We start from the raw sequence: 10,647 nt of genomic DNA, 5'->3' as shown, positions 1-10,647 counted from the left end.
AATCCCACAATGTCTTTCTTCATCCTTCTACACCAATAATGCTGCCTCAAATCCTCATACATCTTCATGGCACCTGGATGAATGGAATACCGCGAGCTATAGGCCTCCTCGAGAATCAACTCCCAAAGCCCATCCACATTGGGCACACAAATTTGGCCCTACATCCTCAATACCCCATCATCACCAATGGTCACATCTCTAGCATCATCATGCTGAACTCTGTCCCTAAGGACAAGCAAATATGGATCATCATACTGGCGCTCTCTGATGCAATCATATAAGGAAGACCGAGAAACCACACAAGCCAATGTAGACATGTGATTTTTGACCCTCCCCAAGATTTTTCATATTTTAGCGCGTAAATATTTAATTTAGGCATAATATAGATTTTTTAAATAATTTTGACTCTTTTACTCTATTTTATTACAAGAAAACAAAAATTACAAAATACGTTCATTAATGTTTTGTAGTCATTTTTAATCTAAAAAATATATATAATAATACAAAAAAAATAGTATCGTATTTTTATTTTAATATGATATTTGAAAATAACAAAAATAAATTTGTTTTAATGGTTAGTTTTATTTTAATAATTATTTGAATAGTATGACTAATTAATAATTGAGATCGTACTTTTAGTCTTGTTCGCGGGAAAAGAATAAAGCTTGGGCTCGAGCAACCAATTTTTAGACCTAATTTTGGACCTAGCCCATAATTTCCAAGCCCATAATTCCTAGGCCCATACTCCATAACCTAAAAACCCTACCAAAAACCTAGACTCTATAAAAAAAGAAGTAACGCCTAAGACTAAGGGTTTGGGGAAAAATGCTGAAAAGGAAGGCAGAAGAACGGAGGACAAAAAGCTGCACAACCTTTTAAAAAAAGGGACCCCCCCGTTCGTTTTCTTCTTCAAAATCAACACCAGAGAGACCCGCCGGACAAACCCAAAATCTAGCGCCCAGCCTTTCACCAGTCGTTGTCCGTCACCAGTAACAGAAACATCACGCCAAACGGCCACCCTCCATAGCCACCCATGAAACGGAACAGCTAGTAAGTTTTATCAACTCAAGCTCGTTTAGAATCTCTTTCTGGCGAGCTTCGAGTTCGTCGGAGGTCGTTGTTCGAGTTTCCGTTTCAGTCGTTCATCGAGGTACTATCGTTGGTTTCCGGTTCGAGTTCCGTCCGGAGGTCGTCGGATTTGAGTTCGCAGCAGGTGGATGAAGATTTTGGTATTTGTTTGTAATGCAATTTCGAGAGAGTTCATCATCGATGTCGTGAAAGGTATAAACGTTTTCTTAAAATATCTTCCATAAGAAAAGTTTGCGGTGAATGATTGTTGCTTTTGTTTATGATTCAACGCGATAAGTAATTGAATGAATTGGGATGATACAATTTACGCTGTTAATCACTGAATATGTTCTAATTTGGACGGCCTATTGAATTTGCTCTTATATTTCTTAATTGTCTTGTTTTATTTTATATGCACTACAGAATCAATGTTATGTTAGGGATCATGTGTTGTGTTCTTTCCTTTAGGGTGGAGTTGTCTGTTGAAGTTGTGATACTCGTAGCAACAAACTAATGCTTGCCTTTTGATTAGTAATGTGAAAGCAATTTAATTTCATTTCTTCGATAATCTCGAAGCTTAGGAAGAATCGTGAATATTGTAGTGTGCTTCTGACGCGTTATAATAATTATCATGGCTACAGGTATGGTTCCCACAGCGTAGTTGTGATTTGCATGTTATAAATCCGGGGGTGCATTTCATGTGACCCGATTCTAATTTCCAACAAGGTTAAATAGAGTGTGTCGTGAACCACAGGTGCATTTCATGTGGCGTGGCTCGCAATATGCTTTAAATGACCTTGACTTTTCCTGAAATATTAAAAGCGGTTTTAAAGTTAAAATTTGCACATAGGTTCATAATTGTTTAAAATCAGATAATTAAGCCGAATATAATAGTTGAGCGACCATGCTAGAACCACGGAACTCGGGAATGCCTAACACCTTCTCCTGGGTTAACAAAATTCCTTACTCGGATTTCTGGTTCGCGGACTGTAATACAGAGTCAACCTTTCCTCGATTCGGGATTTTAAACCGGTGACGTGGGACACTATAAATCTCCCAAGTGGCGACTCTGAATCTTTAATTGCAATAATCCCGTTTCGATTGTACTTTAATTGAAAAAACTCCTTTATACCCTTTTATCGGGTTGTAGGCAAAAAAAGGAGGTGTGACAGCTCTGGCGACTCTGCTGGGGAACGAACCCAGAATCTCTGGTTCAGGGTTCAACAATTCGAGCTTAGAATATTTGTTATAGTTGGCTTTATCCATTATCTGTTTTTGTTACATGATTTGGGCCCTATGTGCTAATTGATCGCTTTTACCTCTTTGATATTCCGTGAACTGTATATAAACTGTTTTGAAATCCCTCTTCTCTCTGAGTCTTCTAAATCATGAAGAAGTGTGCATTTCATGTGAGTTCTTTTCTGTTAGAGTCATATTCCAAATTTAGAACGAGGTTCGGACAAGTTGCAAAGCCGGTGAAGCTTCTATATTCCCGGTATGCTGCCCCCCATTTCGAGTTGTCCGCTCGGGTAAGCCAGGTCTAGAACAATAAACCCAGGTTTTGAACCTAGAATAACTTAGCCTCATGTCAGATCCCTAGTAGGAACGCTTGTTTGCATCATGTGCACTTGACTTAGGGGACTCAACACAGGGGTTGGGTCCGTCTAGGACAGGTATACCCCAAAAAATAAAAGACCATCCTGATGCATCTTATGTGCTACATGTTGCATTTATTCAAGGGTAAAAGGGTCATTTGGCGAACCAATGATAGCTGAGGGTAAATGAAGAAAATGAAAAAAATAATGAAAAAGAAAGAAGAGAGAAAAAAAAGAGAGGGTGAAATGTGAAGATAAAGCGAACCAATTATGTTTTCTGTCACATTTTTGTTAAAAAAAAGCTTGAAATTTTTTTTAAAAAAAGATTTTGCACTTTTTCATCATTTTCCGAAAATCAAAAAATCAAAAAAAGAAGATGTTGCATGTTTCATCATTTTCAGGGAAAAGGCAAAAAATATATTTTTTCTCTAAATTAGTTGTTTTTGTTTTAATTCTCGCCCGTATCCAATCTGCCCGAACTACGCGAACTTGATTCTCGTCTTCCGGGGCATGATACGTAGGAAATCCACATAGGGTCCGGTCTTCCTAGTAAATCTTAGGTTCTTGGCTTTGCGGGGTCTTAGCCAAATTTTGCACTTCTAGCTACCTTTTGGCCAAATAAGCCATTTTGCAAAAATAGCCTCAATCATGTCTTGCATGTGTCTTAGGGAATGTTATTGTCTCACATAGTGTTGGTTTAAGTTTTCTCATACAGGTGTGGATCTACTTACCGGAGTTTGAGCATGATAGATACCCTAGGATCACTGCATTCAGAAGTTGCTTGAGGAGATTCTTTCTATGTCGTCTTTTACTTTCTAGTTTTGTATAGTAATGTCGAGTTTTTTTATTACCATTGTATTTTCTATTTTGCATCTGAAAAAGTGTGTTATAAATCAAAAAGTAAAAGAAAAGAGATGTTGCACTTTATATATCCGTTATAAATTTTCTTTAGAATACTAATTATACAAATGGAAAAATTTTTGAGGTTGTTTTTCCTTTAGGCAATTAATATCAAAATAAAAATTACTTTTATATTTCTTTTAGTATATTAAGACCAAAAATTCAAAAAAAAAAGAAGAGAATTTTCTTTAGTGCCTCTTTAAAAGTTTTCTTTTAAGATATTAAATCCAAAAATCCAAAAAGATTTTTGTTGAGGTTTTTCTTTGGGAAATTGATGAAAAATGACTTGAAGAAAAAAAATTCTTTTATTTTTATTAGAACTTTAGGACATTGTACATATAAGAAAAAAAAAACAATACTTTTTCTTTGGTTTATTTTCAGAGTTTCTTCCTTAGGTAATCAAAAATTCAAATCCAAAAACAGTTTTTTTATCTTTTTCATTTCTTGTTTCGAAGTCTTTTCTTCAGGATATCAAGTGAAAATTCAAAATATTTTTCTTTGGTCTAGCCTTTAGATTTCTTTCTTAAAAAAAGAAAAAAAAAATCAAAATCAAAAATATTTTTTCTCTTGTAGGGATTTTCCTTAATAATTTCCCATAGTGTATTTGTTTCAAAAAGGAAAATATATGCTCGTTAAGCTTGAGTTTAGAATAGGTTATAGAACATTAAGTCTAGAAAAAAAAAAGATTTGCCTCCTTTATTTCTCTTTGCTCATCAGAGTAGTCATTAAGATAAAAAAAAGAAAAAAAGAAAAAAATGAGAACGTTAGTTTGTTTACTTTATTCCCGATCTTCCAAAACTACGCAAAGATCTGATTCATGCGGGGTCATGATACGTAGGCAACCTACATTGGGTTCGATCAAATTATTTTTTTATTATTAAAAGAATATGAAAAAAGGGAAAAACCGAAAAAAAGAGGTGAAAATGTGGGATGTGAGATATGAGAGAAAGAATAGAGTGATGATGAAAAAAAAAGAAAGGAGAAATGAAGAAAAATAGGCAAGCCAGCAAGTGCTAGAAAGCAAAGAAAAGAGAGGTTGCAATGAACAAATTGGGATGATGCCAACTGACCTTTGTACCTCGAAGTCATTTTAGAACCGATAACTGTGGCTAGATGCATTGCATATAAAGTGAGATTATCTTATGTTAAATTCCCTAATGCTAACGTGATGGCTTCATTTTTTGTTATATTCATAGCAGAAGGGTGGTTGGTTTGTGGTTTTAAAGGGGTAACTCTTCTCTACAACATAAAGTCAAAGGCAATGGCAGACAATAACAGAACTGAGTTGGTTGATACCGGCGCTCGAAAGCAGTTGGTTGAACAGGACATTGGGTTGGTTAAAGAGGTAAAGATGTTAAAACAACACATGACTGGCATGTATCAGGCTTGGATAACTAGGAAGGCGCTACCCCCGCCACCACCTAGCTTCCTAGATGCTGCCCTTACCCAAACTTCGGACACAATGCCAGATGATTCTCCATACTCTCCAAATCCACCCGCTTATCCCCAAGCTCATGATGCCCAATATTACCCCTCAGAGGTCGCCCACAAGGTTCCCTACTCATACAAACAGGGCCCAAGGGATGAGCCTCATGTTGAAAATGAAAGGTTCACAGGAAGAAAAGGGCAAGATGGGATACCCAGGAGGTTGAAAGGCATAGAACAGTCCTTAAAGAACAAGCAAGGAACGGGAGACCAGGGTAGCATGTCTTACAAAGAATTGTCTATGTCCCCCGACGTTCGTCTGCCTACGGGGTTTAAAGGGCCAAAGTTTAACTTGTATGATGGGTGTGGGCATCCGGTATCCCATTTGAGGGATTATTGCAATAAAATGAGAAGTGTTGGCGAGAAAGATGATTTGTTGATGGTGTACTTCAGTAAGAGCCTGACTGGGGCAGCGTTGGAGTGGCATAATCGCCAAGATATTGGTAAGTGGCCTACATTGGGTGACATGGTTCAAGATTTTGTTCGATACTTTCAATACAGATCGGGTGTTACCCCAGACCGCTTCTCCCTATCTAAAATAGAAAAGAAGCCGGAGGAAAGCTTTAGAGAGTTTGGGCTCAGATGGAGGGAGAAGGCTGCTCGAGTCAATACCCCGATTGGTGAAGAAGAAATGGTTGAGCTTTTCCTACAAGCTCAGGGGCCCACCTACTTCAGTCATTTGATCCCGGCCCTGGGGAAGCCTTTCAATGATGTGTTAAAAATGGGGGAGCTAGTAGAAGAGGGAATCAAGTCAGGCAAAATCATGAGTTGTTCGAAAAACATTCAGAACATCCCAGTAAGCTTGGGTGGAAGAAAGAGAAACAGAAAAGATGATCCAATGGGCTTTCCCGATCAACACTTCCAGCCTCGACATCGTCCCCGTGGATATCCTTATGCACCAGATGATCCTCCCCAATGCCACTTCTCTCCACAGAACTCCCAAAGTCGTACATCACTCTCCCAGTACCCAGCTCCACAAAATGCCTATCTACCCCCACGAGCCTATCGAAAACCCCCTAGATCAGTCTTCTGGCCCAGTCAAGCCTTTAGGAACGAGAGGTTACAAAAGAAGAAAACATTCACTCCATTGGGAGTGTCATATGCCAGTCTGTTCCAGAGGCTAAGGAATTTGGACAAGTTGAAGCCTACCTAGATAAAAATGCCAAACCCTCTTCCAAAGAAGTTTGATTTTTCTCAAAGGTGCGCCTATTGCTCAGACGCCCTGGGGCATGACATAGAGAAGTGTTGGAATCTGAAGAATGCGATTCAGAAGCTTATTGATGCAGGCGACATTGTCGTGCAAAATCCAGATGCAGCAGACACTAGCCAAAGTCCATCGCCTGTGTATAATGAGACACATATGGTGAGTATGATTTGTTTTGAAAAGGAATATAAGAATTCTTCTGAGATCCTCGAAGGTCCACGCGCCGCAAAGTTTTCAGTGCTATCAGAGGTTGATCTTAAGAACGAGCCAACAAAGGGAACCCAAAAGCAATTTATTAAGAACAATGTGATGGAGGTTTGTGAGGGTCCTAGTAATTTTGATGCGGAATTCAGTGGCTAAAATGTCGAGCTTGACAATTGGAAAGACGCTCCTTTCTTGGTTATCCAGGGAGGAGTTTTGGTGGTTTATTTTGTTGTCATTTCTGTTGTCCGGGTTATTTCAGGGTTGTAATCCGGATATTGTCTTGTGACTCAAACCCTTCTATCCTTTTATTTTGCCTAGTTTGTTTAGTCATAGTAGCCCGTCTAGTGTTGTCTAGGTTTGTTCTAGGTTTGTGACCCCAGTTTAGTTTGTTTGTTTTGTTGTCCAAACCCTTTCACTATATGTCTAATGCAATTTTCTGTTTTCTGTAATTTCTAGTCATTTTCATTTAGTTCTCTTTACTTTTTTTTTAGTTCTTTTCCTAGTTGACTCTAGTGACATGACATGCACGCGTAATTCTCAAACTGGTTTTAAAAATCAGTTTAGTTATGAAGCAATGGAACAATTTTGAAGATGATAGGGACATTTGAGGGAAGTAAGTAGAGGCATTTTGAGATCACTGGAAGCCCGAACCATGTGAAATTGGGGCAGATAGAACATAAAGAAACCCTATTGAAATGGATCATGCCGCATCGGGTGGAAGCTAAAGGCAAGTTTTCCAAATTGACAAGGGCCGTTCGTGGTAAGGAGAGTGAGAGTGTTGTCCAATGGTGCTTTGTATTCAACAGATGCAGAAGGCGAATGTGTGGATATGGTTATCAAAAGATGTTATAAATATTTTCCTTGGTTTATTTTAATTGTGTTGTTGGTACTTGGCATGTTTTGGAGATTGGAATGACGAATGCATTTTGTTCTGCTATCTAAACACTTTATCCCTTGTCACCCCCTTTGAGCCTTATTTATTTTCTTTCATACCCCTCTTTCGGAATCAGTAGCGAATATTAGAAACACAAGCGTGAAAGATAAGAAAAGGAAGAAAAGAAAAAGAGAAAGAAAAGGAAAGAGAAAGAAAAGAATGAAAAAAAGAAAAAGAAAAAAAAGAAGAAGAAAAGAGAAAGAAGAAGAAAAACAACAAAAGAGAAAAGAAAGAAAAAGAGAAAGAAAAGAAAGAGAAAAGAGAAAATCACAACAACAAAGTAATTTCTATGATATGAACTACGTTCGACCTGATTCCTTTTAAGGATACGTAGGCAGCCTCACTGTTCGGTCTCATAAAAATAAAAATCCAAAAGTCCCCAGGCAAGAAACTGGGGCAGAAGTTGTGGTTGTTGTAAGAAATCTGGTTCCAAAAGTTGTAATTTTAAACCCATTTTTGATAGGTTTTGAGCCTTTGATACCCTTTCTTTCTAACCCCATCCAAAAGCCCACATTACGATCCGAAGAAAGACCTTCCGATCAGTCTTCGAGAGATGCCAAGTCGAGCAAATAGAGGTGATTCATATTAGGGGCAACACTGTGGTCCAAGCAGGAAAAATAATGAAAATGAGAGAGTCTTATCGGTGAAAACCCTCAAAGGCACCGTAAGGCAACGGGAGTTGAGAGAAATAAAAATGAGAGAGTCTTATTGGTGAAAACCTTCACGGGCACCTTGAGGTGACGGTAAGTTGAGAGAAAGAACAAATGAGAGAGGCTTGATGGTGAAAACCCTTCAGGCACTACAAGTCGAATAAAGATTATGAATCAGATTGGATAATCGGAGCATTAAAGCCCAGTTTCATGGTTTAGAGGTATAACAGGAGTTGAACATCAGACTTGCTCAACAAAATAGGCTATAGGTGCATGTCATGGTCATTAGAGTTGGTATCCTCATCTTATAGGTTTCTACTTGGTAGTTTTCTAGTAAGGAATCATCTATTTCCTTTGTCCTTTACTCTGTTTCTTTTGTCTTGTTTACTTCCTCTTCCTGAGTCTGTTGGTCAAAATAAGTGAGAAATGACTTCAAAATTTGCCACCAGCTTTCCAATTACAGAAAACGAGATCTGGCCAGCACATCAAAATGGCATAAGTTAGGAAAGAACGACAAGCGCACTGAGTTGGTAGCAATCAACATGCTTTGGGGTCCATCAGAAATACAAAGGTTTGGTATATTTCAATTCGTGAACAGTGCAACAGATAAAGGATGTTGGGTGAATGGGTCAAAGGTATTCCCTATGATGAGATCAACAAAGAAAGTGGTTAACCAATGACAAGCGAGGTCTTCCAAGCAGAAATCAAAGTTATCGTGACAAGTGAGGGAACAGTAGACTTCAAGGCCAAGGCCAAGGCCAAGGCCAGTGATTTAAGTCAGGAAAAAACAGCATGCGCACTAAGTGGATGGCAATTAACGTGCTTTGGAATTCATGAGAAACACAAAGGTGCAGTGCATGTCAACACAAGAGCACGGTGCAACAGATGTAGGGTGTTAGGTGGACGGATCAAAGGTATTTTCGGTAAAACACAAAGGTTGGTAAATGTCAGTTCATGAGCAATGCAACAGATAAAGGGAATTGGGTCTGAACGGAGGAGGGATATTTTCTATGATAAGGACGACAGAGAAAGTGGTTAGTCCATAAACAAGCAAGGTCCTCGAGTGGAAATCAGTTATCATGGGAAGTGAAGAAGCAATCGCCCTCAAAGTCAAGGACACAAACCAACCACCACATTTTAAACTGACAAGATTTTTCTTTGATTAAAATAGGGGCAGAAAATTTCGGTTGTTTCAGAGAAACCCTCCGTGGAGAAAGGCAGTCACCAAACAGGTTTGATTTTTGATTTTCAGGACCCTCCTGAAAAATGGGACCAAGTTTAAAGTTCAGAAATAACATAATCTAGCATAAATGTATCCCAAAGGAATATAAGTTGACTTAGAAGTTTGCATGTTCGAGATAGGATTCAATTAGGAGTTTTCAGGACCCTCTTGAATAATGGGACTTAGTTTTAAGATTTCCATTAGATCACAAGATGTATCATAAATTCTGTCGTAGGGTAGTATAATTCAGTCGTAAAAGTGTCATTATTTTAGGACAAGACTTGATTTTGAGTTTCAGGACCCTCCTGGATAATGGGGAGTAGTTTAAGACCCTCTTAGATAACAAGATTTAGAAGAAGTCACACCTTTAGAAGATATAACTTAGATTTAAAATTGTCATTTAATTAAGAATTGTCAGGACCCCCCCCCCCCAGGATAAGGGGACCTAGCTTTCAAATTCTTAGTAATATTTGGGAATATGATTCAGTTTAACACTCACATATGTGCCCAACTGCCAAACTGGGGCAGGAAAATTTTCTTTGTTTTGTCTATTTTTGTTGAAATCAGGTGCCCGCTTGGAGAATAGGGAGAAGTAGTTCAAGTTCAGCAATCAGGAGCCCGCCTGGAGAGCAAGGAATACATTTCAAGTCAGCAAAGGAGCCCGCCTGGAGAGCAGGGAATACATTCAAGTTTAGCAGTCATGAGCCCGCCTGGAGAGCAAGGAATACAATCAAGTTAGAAGTCAGGAGCCCGCCTGGAGAGCAAGGAATACATTTCAAGTCAGCAATCAGGAGCCCGTCTGGAGAGCAGGGAATATATTTCAAGTCAGTAATCAGGAGCCTGCCTGGAGAGCAGGGAATACATTTCAAGTCAGCAATCAGGAGCCCGCCTGGAGAGCAGGGAATACATTTCAAGTCAGCAATTAGGAGCCCGCCTGGAGAGCAGGGAATACATTCAAGTTTAGCAGTCAGGATCCCGCCTAAAGAGCAGGGAATACAATCAAGTTAGAAGTCAGGAGCCCGCCTGGAGAGCAGGGAATACATTTCAAATCAGCAGTCAGGAGCCCGCCTGGAGAGCAGGGAATACATTTCAAGTCAGCAATCAGGAGCCCGCCTGGAGAGCAGGGAATACATTTCAAGTCAGCAATCAGGAGCCCACCTGGAGAACAAGGGAGTACAATTCAAGTTTTAGCTTTCAAGTCTGGAGAGCAGGGAATACATTTCAGGTTAGCAATCAGGAGCCCGCCTGGAGAGCAGGGAATACATTTCAAGTCAGCAATCAGGAGCCCTCCTGGAGAGCAGGGAATACATTTCAAGTCAGCAGTCAGGGTCCCCGCCTGAAGAACAAGGGAATACATTTCAAGTCAGCCATCAGGAGCCCGCCTG

At 39.3% G+C, this 10,647-nt stretch overlaps 1 protein-coding gene across 4 annotated transcripts; it reads left to right on the top strand.

Moving 5' to 3' along the window:
- Nucleotides 1–820: 820 nt before the first annotated feature.
- Nucleotides 821–10,412, top strand: LOC142162787 (uncharacterized). 4 transcript variants are annotated; one of them, XR_012694190.1, is made up of 2 exons: nt 821–1,281; nt 9,791–10,412. XR_012694190.1 is itself a non-coding variant. In XM_075219552.1 (2 exons), the coding sequence occupies exons 1-2, from the start codon at nt 1,218–1,220 to the stop codon at nt 6,199–6,201; spliced, it is 1,503 nt and encodes a 500-aa protein (XP_075075653.1). In that variant the 5' UTR covers nt 821–1,217; the 3' UTR covers nt 6,202–6,905. The 4 variants fall into 4 exon arrangements, 1 of the variants encoding a protein (XP_075075653.1); XR_012694188.1 differs by lacking the exon at nt 9,791–10,412 and adding an exon at nt 3,379–3,659; XR_012694189.1 differs by lacking the exon at nt 9,791–10,412 and adding an exon at nt 3,366–3,659.
- Nucleotides 10,413–10,647: the final 235 nt, after the last annotated feature.

This window comes from Nicotiana tabacum, chromosome 8 (assembly GCF_000715075.1).
Source record: "Nicotiana tabacum cultivar K326 chromosome 8, ASM71507v2, whole genome shotgun sequence".
In the NCBI taxonomy this organism is placed as follows: domain Eukaryota; kingdom Viridiplantae; phylum Streptophyta; class Magnoliopsida; order Solanales; family Solanaceae; genus Nicotiana; species Nicotiana tabacum.
Note: the sequence above shows the minus strand (reverse complement) of the source record. Positions and strands in the feature narration are given on the sequence as shown.